We start from the raw sequence: 23,019 nt of genomic DNA on the forward strand, positions 1-23,019 counted from the left end.
CGGCAGGGCAGCAGCACTGGTACTTGCAGCCCCCTTGGAACAGTGTTGAGGCAATGTGGGGGAGGGGGACAGTCACTTCCCCGCTTGGCCCAAACGTTTGCAATGGCTTGCCCCTCACCTGCCGGCTGCTGCTCTGGGGGTGGGGCAGGCAGAGCTGGAGGCTGCTCGCAGCCCGGTCAGGCTTAGCAGGATGCTGGGGAAGGGACTCCCTGCCTTTGCTCACACCCCGCTGGGAGCAGTGCACTGCAGCTGGAGCCCCTGCACTCTAGGGAGGCAGCAGCAGTTTGTGACCAGCCATCCAGCCCCGGATCTGCAGAGCAGCTGCAGCCCTGTCCCCTCCTGGAGCAGGGAGCAGAGTGAGTGTGTGTGTGAACCCCTTAGCTTCTGGGAGCTGCACGCCCAGGTTAAGCAGGGGCAATCCCAGGGGCATGGGGTCATGCTGCCCACTCTTGCCCTTCCAGCAGGAAGCCAGAGCGGGTTCTCCAGCCTGCAGCTATGTGATGACTGCAAGGCTCCAGAAACTGCCCGGAGGTGGGAAAAGCTGAGCTCCTGCCATGCGTGCCACTCAAAATTAGCTCACGTGCCACTTATGGCATAGGTTGCCGACCCCTCATCTAGTCTGTAGGCTTCCTAACATTGTTTTGTAGGAGCTGGGAAGCAGAGTCTCATGTTCCCTAGTTAAGAATGTGGCCAGAGGTCAGTGTTGATGTGTGCTGACCAGCTATAGTTGGAGTTGAGTTGCATTTTGGGGAGAGAGCTGGGCTGCCATGGATTGTAGACTGGTGAGTTGCTATACCCGCTGTCTTTAAAACCGTTCTAGAAAAGCATAGAATTTTTATACACTGTGCTTATGCTTGTTCATGATTCAAGGAAAACTTGTACAGAGAGCTTGGATATGTGGGAAACAGTGTTAGAAATTTATTGGTTCCAGCTAAGTCAAATCATTTACTGGCTGTCACACTGCCAGCAGAAGGAGCTGAGTCTGACTTAAGGGCCAGAGAGAACAAAGACCCAGCATGTGTAAGGTAGACCCTTATCTCTCTTCCCCCATCCACAGATGCAGGACACAATCTTTCAGTCTTGAAAACATTTGATCATTTTTATACATCAAAGATGTGTTGTCAGCATTTGTTGAACATTGTTAAACATTTAACAAAGAAGGGCACGTTCCCCCACTCTTTTCTCTGACAGATGTATGTACTATTGTAACTGAACAGTCAGTGTTCAAATATTATCTGTGCATACGAGGAGTGTTCATAGCTATGGGGGATGACTCCCAAAGACAGTTGGGACAGCTGCTGCTTTCATGTTTGGGATTCTGTCCACACTGAAAGCTTGGGATTGTGTTTCCAGAGAAATGGATTTACGCACCATTTGTTCTTGTCAGAATCTTGTAGATAGGGCTTTAGTGCAATGACTGCAGTTTCTCAATTTATTGCTGAAATGGTTGGTAGTGGCTGTAAATACAAGTAAGAGCTTCATATTTAGCGCTCTCTGCTTAGCTTCTCTAGAGAGCTGGTTAAAGTAATACCTTAGCCAATCTGCCTACTTGATGCACTATCAAGAAAATCACTTGTTCAGTAAATCCTGATGCAGAGTAATCTGTGAAGCTAAAGATCAATTTCTGGAACTTGAAAGTTAGTGATTCCATCTAACTTATTAAACAGCTACTTAAAATGAAAAACAGGGCATAGTGAACACTTCTGTGCAAAGATTGGAAATTACAGAAACCTTTTTTAAAGTTTTATCGTTAAAGCACACTTTTTTGGGAAAGGGGAATGTTATGTTATGCTTTGGCTAGAGGCAACCTTCTCTAAAGATGACCTATTCCCAGTTAAGTCTCTTGCATGACATTTGTTGGTGTGGGTACAAACACAGTACAGTAGTTACTTGCCATGTGCATGATGCAGTTTGTGGTTTATTTTCCTCTAGTTGGAACAGTTTGAAGGGGGACCCACAAAAAGTAGGATTAATAGTTGTATGTCTTTCCATTTTAACTGGATTTTGGAAAAGTGTAATGCTGGCATGAGTAGTCAAAGATTTAGTTTAACTGAAAAATGTAAACATAGGCAGCATAAAATCATAAAGTAATTTCTAGCACGAAAATAGCACTGCCTTCCAAGGGAGCATCAAGGTAATACATCCTTCGCAGAAAGGCTTTTAAACTACTCAGCCAAACTGGCCATAGTTGCTAATGGTATTGTAAGTGTGCTTTACCTTCCATGCTTGATGTTCTATTACTACTGTTTCCAAGGTAAAGACACTTTTCCTCGCCTCTCCTCTGTATGCCACCTTAATTCCCAGTATTTAATGACCCAAAAACTGCTATATAGGATAGTGTTGATATATGAAGAAGCTCATGTTAAGTTCATTCAGCTGAACTTAACATGAGCTTCAGTCCTAAGAGCCACTACTGCAAGCTTAACAACTTACTTGTTTTGGGGATTCAGGGGACCTGCTGTGCAATAATTGTTAATGTCTAATAAACTGTTTTTAATTCTGAAATTTACAAGTAGAGGATGGAGTAAGAATCTCTGTCCTGTTAATCATGTTTTTGAGCATTAGTCTAGGTGCTCTTTATGCTATTTTTCAAACACAGCTTTCAATCGGTGTTCCCTCTAAGATGGGTGGCAGCACAACTTCACAGACGATTAATCAGCCCTGCCCAGTCAGTCAGCTCTGTATAGAGTCCTAAGGGAACACAGAGGGAACACCGATTCCATTTAACTTAAAATTTACAGTAGTGTTATGTACAGAAGCTGCAGCATTGAAGAACCAAACCTTAGCATAATATTGTCTCCTAGTCTACATACTGTCAAGTTGGAAGGACTATGTAGTACTTTGGTTTTGCTGTCTGCTCCCTGAATTCTGTTTTCCTGAGCTGATGCTCCTACAGAGAGTATGAAGCACGGCTAGACAGATACAACGAACGAATATGGACGTGCAAAAGTACAGGAAGCAGCCAGCTGACGCACAAAGAAGCTTGGGAGGAGGAACAGGAAGTTGCTGAACTGTAAGTAACAGTGCAAAAGTTGGTATGCATCTATCTTTGGAATTTGGGGACAGGAGAACCTACTTTAGAATATGTGGCTGCTAGTCATACAGCAAGGAGTTTCTTCAGGTAGTGATTAGTTCCTTGGGACTTTGTAGGTGAAAGAAATTTGGCTCCAAGGTTGATACTCCCACTATTGGAGATTAAACTGTAATGATACTTGCACAGAATGATACTTTGTGTTCTTTTCACAAGATAATTTGGAGTAAAACATTTGACATACATCTCAAAGTTACCTCCACAAAGAGGGAATCTTTCTGTAATTTCTCGTATTTCACTAATTGTTAGAGAGAAAACAAAAGGAGCGAGGTAGTGTGATTTTTATTGGGTTCCACGTAATGATGTTCTACATTCCAGCTAACTCTGTTGCAGTAACTTTTTTCCATATCTGTTCAGGTATCAACCAGTGAATCGGTGCTATTATGTTCAGTAGTATTTTGGAATAAGGTATTGGTGATCTCCTCCACTTGACACGAACTGCAGTATTGCAAGGGTAGTTCTGATAAGCTACCTCTGTTTTCCCAAACGACTGGCCTACCCTGTCTTGTCAGTCACAGATTATGCAATTACATAATGGCCTTGGGTTTGTAGCCAACATAATACTTGTCTTAATGAAGGAACCTTCTAAGTGCAAGTCCTTGAGAGACCTAATGAAATACGATCATCTAATAAACCATCTTGTTAGTCTTTAAAGTGCTACATTGTCCTGCATTTTGCTAATGAAATACCTTATTCTTCAGTTTTACCTAGTGAAAATCAGGGAAGTTCAACACCTGAAAGAGTGTATCTGTCTGTTTTACATACTGATAACTTTGGCTTTTTGGCACTCTGACTCTGTCTGTTCCCATCTATTAGTGTTTGTAGATTAAATCTGTTTGCTTCTGCTGAGTTTACTGGAGAGGGAATTCATCGTTTTGATTGGAATAAGAGGCGACAGTTAATGGCCTAGAGAGGAATTGCCTATAACATTTTTCTTGTCCAATTAAATTTCTTTCTTTAAAAACTTCCCCAACAGTCCAAGTTGCCAGGAGCCTTAGATGGAAGAATTATTTTCTTTGATCTCTTCCCAGCTAATATTCTTAGTATGAGGGAAATGTATGTTGCTGGTTCTGTAATTGCATAATCTTGTAGTAGCTGAGTCAGTGATCACTTACTCATCTTCACTTCTTAATCTGATGCAGTGATTCTTCAAACTGCTCCTGTTTTTCTGAATGTTTTCAGTTATATAAATGAGATAATGTTTCAATTCCGGTTAACTACAGTTTTTTTTCCTAAACCAATAGACATCCAGTGAAATAAGTCTCTTAGAGACTAGTTTACATGTTGAGTGAGACTTACAATAAAAATTTCTTGCAGTTGCAGATTTAAAATTTAAAACATTGACCTCATGATAAAGGCTGACTGGATCAACTGCTTAGTAATCCTAAAATAACTGAAAACACAGACTGTCAGGAAGAACTATCTTAAATCTTAGAAATGAGTACTCTTTTGGCACCTTAAAGACTAACAAATATATATAGTATTGTGAGCTTTCATGGGCAAAACCTGATGAACTGAAGAAGTGGGTTTTGCCCACAAAAGTTCATGATACTACATATATTTTTCTTTGTCTCTAAGGGTATGTCTACACTAGCCCCCTAGTTCGAACTAGGTGGCAAATGTAGGCATTTAAACTTGGAAATGAAGCCTGGGATTTAAATATCCTGGGCTTCATTTGCATGTTCCCGGGTAGGCGCCATTTTTAAATCCCCTTAGTTTGAACTGACTGCCCGTGGCTACACACGGCAGTCAGAAGTTAGTCCTAACTAAGTCCTTAGTTGCAGGAGGAGTAACAGTTAATCCGAACTAAGGACTTAGTTCGGATTAACTTCTGACTGCCGCGTGTAGCCGCGGGCAGTCAGTTCAAACTAAGGGGATTTAAAAATGGCGTCCGCCCGGGAACATGCGAATGAAGCCCGGGATATTTAAATCCCGGGCTTCATTTGCAAGTTCGAACGCCTACATTAGCCAACCTACCTCGAACTAGGAGGCTAGTGTAGACCTATCCTAAGGGTGCATCTACACGTTGGTGCTTGCTCAAAATAGAGTTTATTTGAAATAGACTGCTATTCCGACAAGTCCCTTAATCTTCATGGAACAAGGTTTACCTGGACATTGGAATAGCAAGCCCATTATTTCGATGCCATGCTTATTATTTTAAAATGCAGTCCAGATATACCCTAAGGTGTCAAAGGACTATTCGTTTTTAAAGTTACAGTCTAACATCGCTATCCCTCTGAGACTTAAATCCTAGAAACAAGACAACTTTTCTTGGGTGAAGTGGAGTTTTTCTGTCACTAAATAAATTTGATTTTGGTCTTTCCATTCATTCTTTAAAACAGGAATGTATGATGAAAATTCAGACTGAAAAATCTGCTTTTCTTTAGGAAGAGGAACCAGTTTTAAACTGATATTTGTATGCATGTTACCATCATTTGGAAAAGAGAAGACTGAGAGGAGACATGGTTAGGGATGTAATAGTGTAGTCGATTAACCGATAAGTAAAAACTTATAGGTTAATGCTATAGACTACACCAGGATTACTCAACACACAGCCTGCAGGCCACATGTGGCCCTTGGCCTGTTTGTTTGCAGCCTGCAGATGGGAGCTAAAACAAAAAAGTAGTCAATATAATGGTTTTCTCTTGATATGCATTTTAATAGTTAAATTCCTGGACTGCCATTGCTCATTAAAAGTGGAAATCAGGTAAATATTGCATTTTATTAATATCAGCAGAACTGTCTTAAATGGGGCCTGTGTTGTGTAGTCTTGTCTTAATTTTTTTATTCATGCCCCTTAGTATGAAAAGCTATTTGCATGTATATGCAACCACGCTTAAATTGCAGCCCTCAGCATTGTGCTGTGAGTATCATTATGGGCCCCAGGGCTTCCAAAGTTGAGGCTCAGTCCTAGCTCACACCTGGACTATGCACGTTTCCCTCCCTGCCCTTGCCAGTAAATGTTTTAGCAGGATGGCCAGCAGCCTGGCTCAGTCCTGGCTTGTGACGGGTCTGGGACCTACCCCTGTTGCATTTCTGCATTTGAAGTGTATTAGGAGTCCTGCAGGCAGGCAGCCTTGCTCAGTCCTAGCTCGCACCTGGTCCAGGACCTACTTCCGCTGCAGCTCTGCATTTAAAGTGTATTAGGAGGTGGGTGGGCTGGCTGGTAGCCCAGCTCAGTTCCAGCTCGTGCCAGGTCCCGTAAGGGGAGCTGATTTTTAAATTGGCTCCCCTCGCAGACCAGTTTCCACCTGGCACCCCACGCTGCTGCCTCTGATACAGAGGCAGCAGCATGCAGTGGCAGGGGGCTCCTCTGGAATGGGGCTGGAGTACACTGGCAGCTGGCCCCACCCCCGAGGACTATAGAATAGTCGACTGACAAGAATTTGTGAGGTTGCTTAACTATTCAATTAGCCAATATTTAACATCCCTAGACATAAGTAATTTTCAGCTACCTAAAATGGTGTTACAAGGAGGAGGGAGGAAAAATTGTTTTCCTTATCCTCTGATAAGAGAAGAAGCAATGGGCTTAAATTGCAACAAGGGAAGGTTAGGTTGGATATTAGGAAAAACTCCCTAACTATCAGGGTGGTTAAATACTTGAATAAATTGCTTAGGGAGGTTGTGGAATCTTAAGAGCAAGTTACATAGGCATCTGTCAGGGATGATCTTAGATTGGGGTGGGCAATATTTTTTGGCGGGGGCCACTCCCAAGATTTTGGAAAGTGGTCAAGGGCTGCACTTTTCTATGGCGAAAGTGCTGGGTCTAGGGTGGAGGTTGGGTGCAGAAGGGCACATGGGGTTAAGGGACTGGGGTGCTTGAGAGAGGGTGAGATCTGAGAGGCAATTTAGGCAAAGGTGGTGGTTGTGACCTGGGTCAGGGGAATGGGGTGCAGGATCGGAGAGGGTATATGGATGCAGGAAAAGATTCTGGCCTGGAGAAGGGATGAAAGAGGGGGTACAGGGTCTGGGAGGGAGTTGTGACCTGGGGTAGTGGGATGCAAAGGGTTTGGATGGTGACCTGGGGGATGGAGTCGGGGTGCATGAGGGACGGGTGCCAGAGCCAGGCTCTGGCTGCGAGGTGCTTACCTAAGCCAGCAGCCCTGCAGTACCCCTAAGGCAGGCTGGGCTTCCTGCCTGCTGCAACCCCAGTTGAAACTGCTTTCAGCTCTGGGAGGGAGGGGAAAGATTTGCGCTGCTCACATCCCCCAGGCCAATCTCTCAGCTCCTATTGGCTGGTTATTTCCAGCCAATAGGAGCGGAGATATTGGCCAGGGTCAGTTCCTAATGGTCGGTTATTTCTGGCCAGTAGGAACTGAGGATTGGGCGGGGGGCAGGGAGAATCTAAGAATGGCTATACTGGGTCAGACCAACGGTCCATCTAGTCCAGTATACTGTCTTCCCACAGTGGCCAATGCCAGATGCCCCAGAGGGAGTGAACAGAAGAGGGACTTTACAAGCAATCCCCCTCGTCACCCATTCCCAGCTTCTGACAGAGGCTAGGGACACCATCCCTACCCATCGTGGCTCATAGCCATTGATGGACCTAACTTCCATGAATGTATCTAGTTCTTCCTTGAATCTTGTTAAAGTCCTACTCTTCACAACCTTTTCTAGCAAGGAGTTCCACAGCTCCCCCGTTATTATTCAGGCATGGAATTTATAGGCAATTCTATGGAAGTTTGATTCATTTAAGATTATTTCATTTGACTTTGTTGTATTTTACATAGTGCAACTCCTATACCAGCACGACCTATTCTGTCATTCCTATCTGCTTTTGTCCCACCAACTGATTAGCCTCATTCCATCAAGTTTCCATGTTGCCTGTTATATCAATATCCTCATCTGATGCCAGGAACTCCAGCTCACCCATCATAGTATTTGGACTTCTAGCAATTTGTCTGCAAGCTATTTGCACAGTGTGTCAAGATTCAGTTGCTTGCATTCATAGGTTATATTTCAGTGAGAATCTTTTACATGAGTGTCCTTCAGTACTTCCTTGCCTTTACTTTAGCAACTTCTTTCCTATCCTCTTTGCTAGGATATAAATACTGTCCCCTTCAATAAATTCATCCCTAAGGGTTGTCTCCTCCCAAACTGCGTGCTCCTCCACACCTGTCAGCTTTCCCCCAGTGCTTAGTTCAAAAATCCTCTGCAACCTTTTTAATTTTACATGCCAGCAATCAGGTTCCTTTTTGCTTGAGGTGGAGTCCATCCTTCCTGTAAAGGTGCCTCTTTTCCCAAAAGGCTCAGTGCCTAATAAACTTAAAACCTTTTTCTCTACACCTTCATCTTATCCACACATTTTGATGCTGCAGTTCTGCTGGTCTTCCTGGCTCTGCGTATGGAACGGGAATCATTTCAGCGAAGGCTGCAATGGAGTTCCAGGGTAAAGAAGTGGCAATCCTCGGAGTCCGTGTGCAAGCAGCAAGTTGTCCATATCTAGTATAAATACCTACAAATGGCATTCTCTTCTTTCTGACCATCTGCTGGTAATAGGGCTGCACCCGAGAGAACATAAAGAGGGAGATTGTACAAAGCTTCCCCCACCCTGCAGAACAGAGCGCCATTCAGACTGTGCTGTAAACCGCGCAGCGGTGTGCCTGAGGATCCCGGAAGGGTGCTCTGTGGGCCGGATCCAGTCCCTGGGTTGGATTTTGCCCAACCCTGTCTTGGATGGTGCTTGGTCCTGCCATGAGGGCAGGGGACTGCAGTTGTATTCTGTGATTCTATCACTTTTCACAGCAGACTTAATAGCTAGCTGGGTGGCAGGTACTTGCCACCCCTACATCATAATTTTGTGACTCCCAGAGGGAGCATAACACACAGATTGAGAACCCCTTTTTTAATTAACATCCTTCACACAACTAAATCAAATGCCACAATATTTGATACATCAGTTGGCGGAACATGTATTTGCATTGTCTGGAATATTGCACAATAATTTAAGTAAGCCTCACTCTGTCCTGCTTACTGCATGATAAGAAATACAAGCATCTTTTAATAGAGTATATATGGGAGAAAATGCTAAACTTTGTTGGAGTTGCAATACTCTTCAAGAGAAAACACATCTTAAAATTAAAGGTGAAAAGATTCATAAGTCTATTCATATGTCTTAGAACTGAGTTACATAAACTAAACTATACATCTACCCGGGACATCATACAAAATAACTTGAAGAAAGATTGGTTCTAGTTATTCCTGCAGTACAAATGTTCTTCAGTCAGTAACACAGGCAGAGTTTATTTGGTATGTTGGGAACACTTCTACAGAGATGCTGGCAAGTTAAGCGTTGCCAGCATGGTATTGTTGCCTAGATGTGCTTTGTATTTCTTGTGGATACTAGGGGTGTAAGAATGAAGCCACTGAAATGGGTAACCTAAGTGGTTGCACGCAGCTCCCAGGGAGCCAACTGGTGTGCACTGCTGGCTCCTACTTGCCACGCCGCTCCTGGTGAGTGGGTTGCTGCTCCGTGTTGTACAGGCAGTCCCCGGGTTACGTACAAGATAGGGACTGTAGGTTTGTTCTTAAGTTGAATTTGTATGTAAGTCGGAACTGGTACATATTGTAGGGGAAACTCTAGCCAAACATTTCTCCAGAGCTCCGTTTTATTCTCCCACACCTCCCTTCCCTCAGTCCTTTATTCTCAAGCTGAGGTGTCTGCTGAGAAAAGCCGCTCCTCGTCTCCTTGGTCTGCTGGGGGGGGGGGGGGGGGGGCACTAGCTTCGCGTCTCCCTGGTCTGCTGGGGGGAGGCAGCTAGTGCGGGGTTGCCTCACCCTGTCTGTAAGTAGGGATCCGATGTAAGTCGGATCCATGTAACCCGGGGACTGCCTGTACATGTAATAGAGGCAGCAGTGCGTACCGGCTTCTGAGAGGCTGGCTGCTGCCCTGCATGTAACTACTAAAATTTAGCGAATTAGCTAATTACATGCATTTTAACATCTCTAGTGGATACAGGAATAAATTAATATTGGTGACCTTCATGGAATCATAGAACCATATAGCTGGAGGAGACCTCAGAAGGTCATCAAGTCCATCCCCCTACCTTAGGCAGGACCAATCCCAACTAAATCAACCCAGCCAGGGCTTTGTCAAGCTGAGACTTAAAAATCTCTAGGGATGGAGAATATTTTTTTGTCTTGTGATAAATCCCACTCATATTGCTTGCATTATAATACATTCTAATGTGGTGTCAACTTGAAGCATTTAATTCAGTGTCAGAATGCTCTCGGCGGGATGAACAGGCAGATCATGTTTAATTTCATGTTGTGAGCTCGATGATATTAACTTTTCACATCCTTTGTTCAGTTTGAAGGAGGAATTTCCCATCTGGTATGAGAAACTGGTACTGGAAATGGTCCATCACAATACAATCTCCTTGGAGAAGCTTGTAGACGCTGCCTGGCTAGAGATCATGACCAAGTATGCAGTAGATGAGGAGTGTGACTTTGAGGTAAGCTTTAGTTTCAGATATTTGCCATGTTTCTGCTTAATGCTGCTATCCTCAGGACAGAGGTAAAAATACAGTAGACTTCTGATAATCCGGCACACTTGGGACCCAGGGAATGCCGGATTATTGGATATGCCCGAGTATTAGGAGGTACTCCGGCGGGGTGCTGTGACAGGTCTGCTGGGACCTGCACTGCATGGGGGGGAGGGGCGGCGTGGGAGGGTCGATGGGGAACGGTGCGGGGGGAGGGGGCGAATCCTCTGCTGTGTTGCGGGGAGAGGGTGGAAGCCCTGCGCAGCCGGCTTGCAAGCAGCAGTGGCAGAGAGGAGGCGAGAGGCAGGCAGCTGTTTAAGGGGGAGGTGTGGGGGGTCTGCGGGGAATGCTGCCTGCCTCTCACCCCCTCTCCACCACTGCCACTTAGAAGCCAGCAGCTGAGTTTCCCTGCTTGCAAGCCGGCTGCACGGGGCTTCCGCCGCCTCCCCGCAACACGGTGGAGGGTTCACCCCTCGCCGTGCCGTTCCTCGCCAACACTCTCCCCCCTGCTTGGCCTGCCTGCCTTCCTTCCTTAAACAGCTGCCTGCCTCTTGCCGCCTCTGGGCAGCTCCAATTCTCCGGCTGGCTGGAGCACTTCTGGGTTCTAGTTGGTGCTGGACTACCAGGAGTGCCAGACAATTGGAGTTTTACTGTACACACTTTTTCCTCTTCAGTCTTAATAACCATCTAAATTTGGTGCTGTCAGTAGATAGTAGTGGCTTTGGCAAAGGAAACTTATCCTACCTAAAAGAGAAGAGGTTCATGTTAGGGCTGTCAAGCCATTAAAAAAATTAATATTGATTTCTATTACAACACAATACAAAAAGTACAGTGCTCACTTGATATTTGTGATTATAAATAGGGATATTAATGTGTATCTGAGTACATGGTTAATCGCTGAACCTGGTTACACGCAGCCCTCCTTCTACCCCCCTGCGCTGTATCAGAGGCTCCCATGTAACTGCCTCCTCCCCCTCCCCAATGCTGTTGCCTCCCACAGAGGCAGCAGTGCGGGGGAGGGGGGAGCACGCGGGAACTGGTGGTTGCAGGAGCCACTTGCCCACTGTGCTGCTGCCTCTGATGCAGAGGCATCAGTGGGAGGAGGGGAAGAGAACGGGAGCCAGTACTCACTGTGAGTTGGCCATAGCCACTGAAAAATTCAGTGGTTAAACATTTACACACACACGCATCCCTAATTACAAAGATGTAAAAAAACCCAAAGCTAATATCTTTCAATTCCCCATTACAAGTATTGTAATGCAGTCTCTTCATCATGAAAATTAATCAGGTATTGGGTAACCATTTTTTCCATTGGCACTGTTGTAGCCAACATTGCAGGGTATTTACATGACAAACGTGCTAAAGAATCATATGCCATTCCAGAGCATGTGCATCTATGATGGTGCTTCTGCTCAATAACTGTCTAAAACAGTTCAGCCCAATGTATGTTAATTATTATCATCTGTGTCAGATGTCACCAGCAGAAGATTGATTTTCTTTTTTTGGTGACTTGTGTTCTGTAGTTTCTACATCAGTGTTGCTCTTAAGACTTCTAAAGCATGCTCCGTGTTTTGTCCCTCTCAGATTTTGGAAGGCACTTCAGATTCTTAAACTCTGGTCAAGTGCTGTATCTATTTTTAGAAATTTCACATCGGTACTTCCTTTGCATTTGGTTAAAATCTGCAGGGAAAACTATTCTTAAAATGAAAAATATGGACACGAATAACATGAAATATATATCCGAATGTGGGTAAAACCGAGCAGGAGGCATACAATTCTCTCCAAGGAGTTCAGTCACAAATTGAATGCATTATTTCTTAAAGAGCATCCTCAAGCATGGAAGCATGTCCTCTGGAATGGTGACTGATGCAAAAAGGGACAGTGTTTAGCATATCAGGCATGTCAATACCTTGCAAAGTTGGCTACAAAAATGCCATGCAAATGTCTGTTAATAAGATAAATAAGAAGCTGACTGTATTATCTCTCGTAAATGTAAACAAATGTGTTTGTCTTAGTGATTGGGTGAACAAGAAGTAGATTGAGTGAATTTGTAGGCTCTAAAGTGTTACACTGTTTTGCTTTTGAGTGCAGTCATGTAACAAATGCACACTTGTAAGATGCATTTTCAAGATACTGACTGTACTAAAATGAGATGACTTGAAAAATACTATTTTTAGAATGCAAATATTTGTAATAATAAATAGTGAGCAATGTACACTTCTGTGTTGTAATTGAAGTCAATACTTGAAAACGTAGAACAATTTTGAAAAATGTAATTTCAGTTGGGATTCTATTTAACAGTACGATTAAAATTGATTAATTGTGATTCTTTTTTTAATAGTGATTAATTTTGAGGTAATTATGTGAGTTAACTGTGATTGAGAGCCTTACTTCACATTTAGCTGCTGCTTCTGCTCCTCACTGCATGTTCTCAGTAGGAATAGCAGCTTATAACGGACACAGCTTGTGCTAGTTTCATTCTCCCGTTTCTTGGAAAAGTCTATAGCAGTGGCAGAAGTTTAAGTGTGATTAGAGGAAGCTGGCCTACCCTGCCTTCCGTCCCCTCCCCACCCCCCAAAAAGTCAGAGGGACTGAGTGGAAAGTCAGGTTTGTCAGAAAGGAGGGGGAAATTTCAATCCTGTGACTATATATATTTGGGACTGAGTTTGTGCCTTGAGATGGCACATATGGCCCCTTGCAGCACCTCTGTCTGGAAGACTGAGAAAGTATGATGGACTTTAGAAAAGTGTGTGTGTAGTTTTGCCTTTTTTTGGGGGTAGAAACAGGACTTCTGAATAGGAAGGGTAATGTGGAGATCTCATTAGTCTGTGACCAAGGAAACTATATGGGTATCTTACTGAAGTCAGGTTAAAAGTTCTCTCAAACCATGATGTTTGTGTGACCCCTTGTTTTGTTTCACCTACCTTTCTTCCCGTCAAGTGTTTAAAAAGCTGATTGGCTCATTTCCTGCCTGGTTACCATTTTTGGATGCATTTTTCTACTCAGATTGGGAAGGAGAAAATGCTGCCAGTAAAAATTGTGAAAGTGCATCCACTGGAGAAGGTGGATGAGGAGGCTGCTGAGAAGAAATCTGATGGAACATGTGACTCTCCATCCAGTGATAAAGAAAACTCCAGTCAGGTAGCCCAGGACATGCAGAAAGAGTCAGTCCTGAAGGAGGAGGATAGCAGAAGAGAGATTATTTGTGAGTAACAAGATAACCTTTTGCCCCCAAAGCATAACCCAAAAATGGTCTAAGCACAAATCCAAATTCTCAGGTCTGGGTTATGAAATACGGGAGATACATTGAGCTTTTTAGAGTAACATGATACTCTAACGTTCTAGTAGCTAGTGGTGTAGTTTGTAGTGGAATTAAAAGCCCTGTGAGTGTCCAACTACCTGTAGTCCATTCCAAAACTGAAAATATGCCACTGCTTATTAGTTGATTAGATGTTCTGGGGTATACCTCTTAAAACTAGGAACTTCCACGCAACTTGCCTGGCGAATAAAAAGCATAGGCAGAAAGGAAAAGCTATTATGGGTCTCAAGTATTTTGTCTTGTGGAAATCAACATGTTTATATTTGCCTTTTTCAAGTACAGTCACACGAAACCTTTTCTTTAGAAGTCCTGTTAATTACAGTATGAATGTGGTTTCTTTAGGACCTTATATAAGAAAAATTGGGCATGGTATTCATCATTGAGGGAGAAGTGCTGGTGGTGGTGGTGGTGATAGGAGCTGTAGCATAGCCAGCACTTGTGTCTTTATCAGTATGTTTAATTTCATTCCTAGCAGGGTTAAATCAGATAAGGGGAGACACAGCTAAGCCATGACTATGCTGTAGCTTCCAAAACACTGTTTGACAATTGTCAGTCTAGATTCCATGTTTATTAATTCTGGGCACATGGAGGCATACTCATCACACTTGAATGATGTACGCCAAGAATGTTGACCATCCAATGTCCTGTCTATACAGCAGCTGAAATAGTCAGTCAGTGAAACAATGACTAAGCTGCACTTAACAGATGTTGTGGACAGGACTTGCATGTTGCTGCCACCTTTTTAATGTTTAGAGGGGATCACTGAGAGACCTTTCCACTGTTGTGGGAATGTTTCAGGACTTTTCCATCCCTTCCTGGTACCAGACATCTCTTTTCCACTTGGTCATAAAGATCTATCACCACCTTTGTGGGTTTCCTGCTGGAACGTTATTGATAGCCAATAAAATTATGAAAGAAATTGCTCTATTAGTAATGCTTAGAATGAAGCTAAAGCATAGTAATTTAATTACTGAGGAAGAAAGAAATAGCAAATGCTTGTCATTTGACAGTAATTGGCAAGAGATTGTAAAATACATTTTTATTTTTAATGCAATGAATTGGACCAAAGAGGTAGTGTTCGCCAAAACTTCATTAAACAAAATATTACAGGAGAACAGAAACCAAATCAGTTAACTTCTCAATGAGGCTGTTCAAGGAACACAACCCACCTCTGTGCTTCAGTTAGGCTTTATGGTTATGTCAGAGGAGTTAGGACTTAGGACTTTTATTCTGGTTCTGCCACTTACTCTGACTTTGGTAAAATGACTTGTCTAATCGCTAAAGTCACCTCCTTGTAAACTAAGGATGATGCATACTGTAAATTGGAAATTTAATGTTGTAAAATGCTCTGAAATTATAAAAGGCACTGAGTATACAGTTCCATACAAAATAATCTCTCCATAGAAATGGTAAGAGTACATACATGATTAAACTCCCAGGGCTCGTCTACACTGGCCCCTTTTCCGGAAGGGGCATGTTAATTTCAGCTATCGTAGTAGGGAAATCCGCGGGGGATTTAAATATCCCCTGCGGCATTTAAATAAAAATGTCCGCCGCTTTTTTCCGGCTTTTAGAAAAGCCGGAAAAGAGCGTCTACACTGGCCCCGATCCTCCGGAAAAAGCGCCCTTTGAAGTAGGAATAAGAGCCTCCGGAAAAGGGCGCTTTTTCCGGAGGATCGGGGCCAGTGTAGACGCTCTTTTCCGGCTTTTCTAAAAGCCGGAAAAAAGCGGCAGACATTTTTATTTAAATGCCGCGGGGGATATTTAAATCCCCCGCGGATTTCCCTACGACGATAGCTGAAATTAACATGCCCCTTCCGGAAAAGGGGCCTGTGTAGACGTAGCCCCAATGTGTTAAGCATGTGCATATAACTTTAATTCTGCTCTTCTGTGAATGCACAATATTCTTTTAATTTCATGACTGATACAGTTTCTCATACAATGTGACGATGCAATTTTTCTATAACTTTGGACCACCTGGAGTATCTTGTATTCAGGTGATCTGAAAAAGTGGGTCGTCATGAAAGCTCATCACCTAATAAACTATCTTGTTAGTCTTTAAAGTGCTACATGACTACTTTTCTTGTTTTACCAAGATCAGACTAACACGGCTACCTCTGTTACTTGTAATACTTAGCTGAGTTCGAGTCCTTGTGTTCCATATTTTCTTGCTGTACTTACACAATATGCTACAGATGTAGTATAGAAAATATCTGATATATATGCCAACTTCAGTTAATGGTTTCAGGCCTTTAATGATGTCTAAAAGACCATGTTGCTGATTGAAAAGAAAACTTAAGTCCATGAAATCTACTGGAGAATTGCAGTGAAGCTTGAGGAAAATTGTACAAGAATGAGGGCGGAAAAAGCTGTTACAACCTTAAGGTGCTTGGGTATTTTATCATAAAGCTGTACACTGTATTTCAGAGTTTATCTAAAAGCTGTATTGTAAGTCAGATGTGCAAGGGAGCAAAATAAACCTTCACATTTTCCTGGCACTCTTCATCCCCCTAGGTTGCATTTCATCAGCCCCTGGTGACTTATAGACATCTAATTTTTTAAGTAATTTTTAACTTGTTCTTTTTTTATTTTATCTTCTAAACCTACTCCCTTCCCACTAGCATTCACTGTTAGGCATTCCTTCATCATCAGCCTTCTTGAAGACTGAAACAAAGAAGTCATCAAGCACCTCTTCCATTTCCAAGTTTCCTATTGTTGTTTCTCCCTCCTTACTGAGCAGTGACCCTACCTTGTCCTTGGTCTGCCTCTTGCTTCTAATATATTTATTCAATGTCTTCTTGTTACCCTTTATGTCTGTAGCTAGTTTGAGCTCGTTTTGTGCCTCTGGATTTCTAGTCTTGCCCCTGCATACCTGTATTGTTTGCTTATGTTCATTCTTTGTAATTTGTCCTAGTTTCCTCTTTTTATAGGACTCGCTTTTCATTTTGAGATCATGCAAGATCTCCTAGTTAAGCCCAGGCAGTCTTTTGCCATATTTTCTCTTTGTCCTGTGCAGTGGAATAGTTTGTTTTGGGGCCTTTAATAATGTCCCTTTAAAAAACTGTTAACTTTCTTCAGTTGTTTTTCCTCTTAGTCTTGCTTCCCATGGGAACCTACCAGCTCTCTGAACTTACCAAAATCTGCCTTCCTGAAATCTACTGTCTCTATTTTGCTGTTCTCCTTTCTACCATTCCTTAGAATCATGAACTCTATGATTTCATGATCACTTTCACCCAAGCTGCCTTCCACTTTCAAATTCTCAACCAGTTGCTCCCTATTTGTTAAAATCAAATCTAGAACAGTGTGACGGACCGGGCCGTGTCTGGGCACAGCTGAGGGTGTCCGCTCAGGGCGAATTGCTCAAATCTGGGGCTCCTTACAGCCACCAGACTGGTGACCTCTCCCAACAGGCCACAAACCAGTCCCACAGAGTGCTTCAGCAGTCTGCCTGAAGCCTCATGAGCAAAACCCCTCCGACACCCCAGCAATATCCGTGCCCCAGATGGCCCCGGGCCTCATACACAGGTGGGGGGTCCTAGCACCCAATCCCACCTACCCCGAACAAGTTCTGTCCGGTTCCAAGAAACCAGCCACAGATCCCTGGTCAATTTACCCTCTGGACCTTGCCCACAAATCACGCTGGGCCAATCCTTTAGAATCTATATCTAAAGGTTTATTATTACAAGAAAGAAAAGCCTGGGAGTAAGGTTGTTAAAGAATAGTACGTTACATGCACCGAATCTCCCAGTCCTCGGTGCAGGCTCTAGCAGAGATGTTACAGCTGCTGGTTTAAAAGTTCTTATTGCACATCCTAAGATCAGGATGGGTTCACAGGTCTTCCGGGCTCTTCGATCCCTGCAATGCTGCCTCTGGGATGAAGTGCTGAGCTGAGAACAAAAATGGCATCGACCGCATGGCCTCTTTATACCTCCTTCCTGGCCTCTTCTGGTATGCAGCAGGTCACCTGGTCCTCAGCCTCTCTGTGTTCCCTGCTGGCTGCTCTCAGGTGACAGCCCCCATTCTTTGGGTGTGTCCTTGGCCCATTGAGAGCCATTGTTCCACAGGGCCTCAGTAATTAGCATGTCCACAGGCTTGGCCCTGCCCAATGCTTAACCAGATGCAGGGAAATCTTCAGTGTCCATACAAGTACATGCTAATAATTGCACACAGACATTATACAAACACATGAACAGCGTACATAGGATTATCCGATAATAAGCTTCTATTCAATACCTCACATGGCCCCCTTATATACCATTTTTGGGGCCAACACCCACACCTATGGGTGCATCAGTGATCTGGCTGCTCCCCTCAAGATCCAGCAATGTGACAAACAGCTTCCCCCTAGTAGCTTTTTCACCCTTCTGGAAAAAAAAAAGTGTTCAATGCAGTCCAAGAACTTATTGGATAGTTTGTGCCTCGCTGTGTTAGTTTCCCAACATATGTCTGGATAGTTGAAGTCCCCCTCTCTCCCTGCCCCCTGTGTCCCCCCCCCCCCCCCGCCACCAAATTGTGCACTTTGGTTGATTTTGTTAGTTGTTTAGAAAAAGCCTCATCCACTTCTTCCACCTGGGTAGGTGGCCTGTAGTAGACCCCCAGCATGACATCACCATTGTTTTTTACCTCTTTCAACCTAACCCAGAGACTCTCTACACATCTGTCTCCTATGTCCATCTCCACCTCAGTCCAAGTGTGTACATTTTAAATATACAGGGCAACACCTCCTTCCTGTTTACCCCACCTATTCTACATGAGTAAGCTGTAGCCTTCTATACCAGTATTCCAGTTGTGCATTATCCCACCAAGTCTGTGTGATACCAACTGTCATAGTTGTGTTTATTAGTACTTCAAGTTCTTCCTGCTTATTACCCATACTTCTTGTATTTGTATATACGAAGATACTGATTTTGATTTTTGCCTCCCAGTTCTGCCTAGTTCCTCCTTTTTCTGTGCTACTAAAGCCCAGGTTCCCTCCCACGTCTCCATATTTTTCACTTACGTGTGTGCTTTGGTCACCTGCCCCCATCGAACCTAGTTTAAAGCCCTCCTCAGTAGGTTAGCTAGTCTACATCCAAATATGGTCTTCCCTTTCCTCAAAAGGTGATCCCTATCCCTTCTTGGAATAGCATCCTATGGTCAAGGAAACTGAAGTCCTCTTGGAGACACCATCTTCGCAGCCAGGCATTCACCTCCAGGATGCACTTGTCTCTGCTTGCCCCCCTACCTTTAAGAGGAAGGACCGAAGAGAATACCACTTGCGCTCCAAACTCCTTTACCCATACTCCCAGAGCCCTGTAGTCACTCTTGATCTGCTCAGTGTCACACCTTGCAGTATCACTAGTACGCACATGGATGAGTAGCATGGGGTAGTAGTCAGAGGGCTGGATAATCCTCGACAATGCCTCTAATATCTCAGATACAGGCCCCTCGCAGGCAGCATACCTTCCGAGATTACATGGCAGGATGACAGATGGGCACCTCTGTCCCCTTCAGAAGAGTCTCTGACCACCACTACCCTACATTTTCTCCTCGTAGTGATGGCAGCATACCTCCCAGCTATGGGGGTACATGGCTTCTCTTCTGCTTTAGAGTGTGATTCCTTATCTCCTGTATTCAGAACGGTGTAACGGTTGCCCGGTACCCTGGTGGGAGGAGTGGAGCCCTGCCTGCTGCTAGAAGTGACCAGCTGCTAGTGTCCACTCTGAGCCTTCTCCTCCACCAGTGGTGTATCAGCAGTTTGTTGTAGTAGGACAGCTGCCTCAGCTGTCTCCACAGGAGTACTCTCCAGGAATTGCTTATGGATTCGAATGGGGCTACTGTTAGGAAATGCAACCTAGATGGGGTTACTATAAGGTGGGTGCATAACTGGCTGGACAGCTGTTCTCAGAGTAGTACATTATGGTTCACAATCATGCTGGAAGGGCATAACAATTGGGGCTCCACAGAGGTCTGTGTTTGGATCGTTTCTGTTCAATATCTTCAATGATTTAGAAGATGGCATAGAGAATACAGTTATTAAGTTTGCAGATGATACTAAGCTTGGAGGAGTTGCAAGTGCTTTGGAAGACTGGGTCAAAATTCAAAATGATCTGGACAAACTAGAGAAATGGTCTGACGTAAACAGGATGAAGTTTAATAAGGACAAATGCAAAGTGCTCCACTTAGGAAGGAGCAATCAGTTTCACACACACAGAATGGTAGGTGATTGTCTAGGAAGGAGTAGGGATGTGAAGGACTAGTTGGCTATCCAATAAGCAAATGCTTATCAGGTAGTCGACGAGTCGCTTCCCGCCCCCTTGTTGACTCTGGTGGGGGTACTTCAAAGCAGCAGTGCCGTGTGGAACCTGGGCCAGACCGCGAGCTACACATGGCACTGCTGCTTTGAAATGCTGCATGCAGTCCGGAGCCAGCTTGGGACTCTGCTGACCCGAGGCTCTGTGTGGTGCTGCTGCTTTGAAACGCCACGTGGAGCCTGATACGAGGCCAGGCTCCACAAGGCACTTTTGCCTTTGAGGTGTAGCATCAGCCCTAGAACTGTTGCTACACTTGAAAGGCGGAGGTGCCCTATTGACTAATCTCTAGGAAGGAGTACTACTGAAAGGGATTTATGGGTCATAGTGGATGGCAGGTTAAACATGAGTCAGCATTGTGATGTTGTTGCAAAAAAATCAAAACGTGATTCTGGGATGCATTACAGGTGTGTTGTGAGCAAGACACAAGTAATTCTTCTGCTCTACTCTGGGCTGATTAGGCCTCAGCTGGAGTACTGTGTCCATTTCTGTACACCCCATTTCAAGAAAGATGTGGAGAAATTGGAGAAGGTCCAGAGAAGAGCAACAAGAATGATTAAAGGTCTAGAAAACATGATCTATGAAGGAAGACTGAAAGAATTGGACTTCATTTAATTTAGAAAAAAGAAGACTGAGAGGGCACATGATAACTGTTTTCAAGTATCTAAAAGGATGTTACAAGGAGGAGGGAGAAAAATTGTTCTCCTTGGCTTCTGAGGATAGAACAGGAAGCAATGAACTTAAATTGCAACAAGGGAAGTTTAGGTTGGACATGTGGAAAAAGTTCCTAACTGTCGGGGTGGTTAAACACTGGAATAAATTGCCTGGGGAGGTGGTGGAATCTCTATCACAGAAGATACTTAAGAGCAGGTTAGACAGATTCCTGTCAGGTATGATCTAGACCAGTGGTCCCCAACACGGTGCTCGCAGGCGCCATGGCGCCTGCCGGGCCATTTCTGTGCGCCTGCTGAGTGAACGGGGCTGGCCCCGCCCCCGGGCGCACAGCGCATGGGTGGTGCCGGCCCCCTGGGTGCACGGCGTATGGGCAGCATCGTCCCCGGGCGCGCAACCCTGCTCCCAGGTGCACAGCATTTGGGTGGCCCTGCCCGCGGGTGCGCGGTGCAAGGGCTGTGCTGGCCCCTGGGCGTGCGGCACAGGAGTGGCACCAGCCCTGGGCGCGCGGCACATGGGTGGTGGTGGCCCTGTCCCCGGGCTTGTGGCGCATGGGCTGTTTCAGCCCCGGCACACGGCATATGGGCAGCCCCGCTTCTGGGCAAAGGAGCGGCGCCGGCCCGGGGAGTGCGGCACATGGGTGGCCTCACCCCCAGGCGTGCACCGTAAGTGTGGCCCCGTCCCCGGGTGCCCAGCGTGTGAGTAGCCCGGCAGCCCCAAAAGGTTGGGGACCACTGATCTAGACAATGGGTTCCCAAACTGGGGGGCGTGCCAAGAAATTCCAGGGGGGGCACGACCCAGCCTCTCCCCTCCATCAAGTTTTGCTACCCTGGTCAGTCCCCCCCCCCCCCTTTTTCCCACTTAAGTTTTGCTGCTATTTTTTTGGGAGGCGGGGGTGAAGGTTTTTCAAAAATCAAAAAGGGGTTGTGATGCCGAAAAATTTGGGAACCACTGATCTAGACAGTGCTTGGTCCTGCTGTGAGGGCAGGGGACTGGACTCTATGACCTCTTGAATTCCCTTCTAGTTCTAGGATTCTGTTATTTCAATTGTAAGAGGAGTGCATGATCTGGTCCCAGAGATGGTTATAGCTGAACACTTGGAAATAGTGACCATAATATAATTCAATTTAGCAATTATGTGGCTGGAAAAATACCACAGCAGCCCAACACTTTGCCATTTAATTTCAGAAAGGGGAACTACACAAAAATGAGATTAAACAGAAATTAAAAGATACAGGGCCAAAGTAAAATCCCTGCAAGCTGCATGGAAACTTTTCAAAGACTCCATAATAGAGGCTCAACTTAAATCTATACCCCCAAAAGAAAAAATACAGTGAAAGAACCAAAAAAGTGCCGCTGGGGCTTGACCTAACTGAGTAAAAGAAGCAGCGAGAGAGAAAAAGGCATAGTTTAAAAAGTGGAAGTTAAATTCCAGTGAGGAAAATAGAAAGGAGCATAAACTTGGTTAAATCAAGTGTAAAAATACAATAAGAAAAGCCAAAAAGGAGTTTTGAAGAACATCTATCCAAAACCTCAAAGTAATAGAAAAAGTACATCAGAAGCAGGAAGCCTGCTAAAGCACCAGTGGAGCCACTAGATGATCGAGATGTTCAAAGGACAAAAAGGGCATTGTGGAGAAACTAAATGAACTCTTTGCATTGGTCTTCACAGCTGAGGATATTAAGGAGATTTGCAGACTTGAGCCATTCTTTTTAGGTGACAAAACTGAAGAATTGTCCTAGACTGAGGTGTCCATTAGAGGTGGCTTTGGAACAAATTGATAAACTATGTAGTAACATCACCAGGTCCAGAAGGCATTCATTCAAGCGTTCTGAAAGAATTCTGATGTGAAATTGCAGAACTACTAACTACGGTTTATAACCTATCCTTTAAATCAGCTTCTGTACCAAGTGACTAGAATATAGGTAATGTGACACCAATTTTCAAATAGGGCTCTAGAGGTGATCCTGGCAATTAGACTGGTAATTCTAAAAAATTGGTTGTAACGATAGTAAAGAATACAGTTTGTCAGATACATGAATTAACATTATATTAGGGAAAAGTCAACATGGTTTCTGTAAACGGAAATGTCTCTCATCTATTAGAATTTTTTGAGGGGATTAAGAGCATGTGGACAAGGGGGATCCAGTGGATATAGTGTAC

The 23,019-nt window shown here is 44.4% G+C and overlaps 1 protein-coding gene across 2 annotated transcripts in view; it reads left to right on the forward strand.

The window, feature by feature from the left end:
• BAZ1B (bromodomain adjacent to zinc finger domain 1B) overlaps window positions 1–23,019 on the forward strand; it is a 110,325-nt gene that overhangs the window by 12,082 nt on the left and 75,224 nt on the right. For both annotated transcript variants that reach the window (XM_014571765.3, XM_006119603.4), the window contains exons 2-4: window positions 2,897–3,013; window positions 10,401–10,545; window positions 13,582–13,780. In XM_014571765.3, coding sequence (XP_014427251.2) covers window positions 2,897–3,013; window positions 10,401–10,545; window positions 13,582–13,780 — 461 coding nt within the window. The remainder of the gene's footprint in view (window positions 1–2,896; window positions 3,014–10,400; window positions 10,546–13,581; window positions 13,781–23,019) is intronic.

This window comes from Pelodiscus sinensis, chromosome 21 (assembly GCF_049634645.1).
Source record: "Pelodiscus sinensis isolate JC-2024 chromosome 21, ASM4963464v1, whole genome shotgun sequence".
Taxonomy (NCBI): Eukaryota; Metazoa; Chordata; order Testudines; family Trionychidae; genus Pelodiscus; species Pelodiscus sinensis.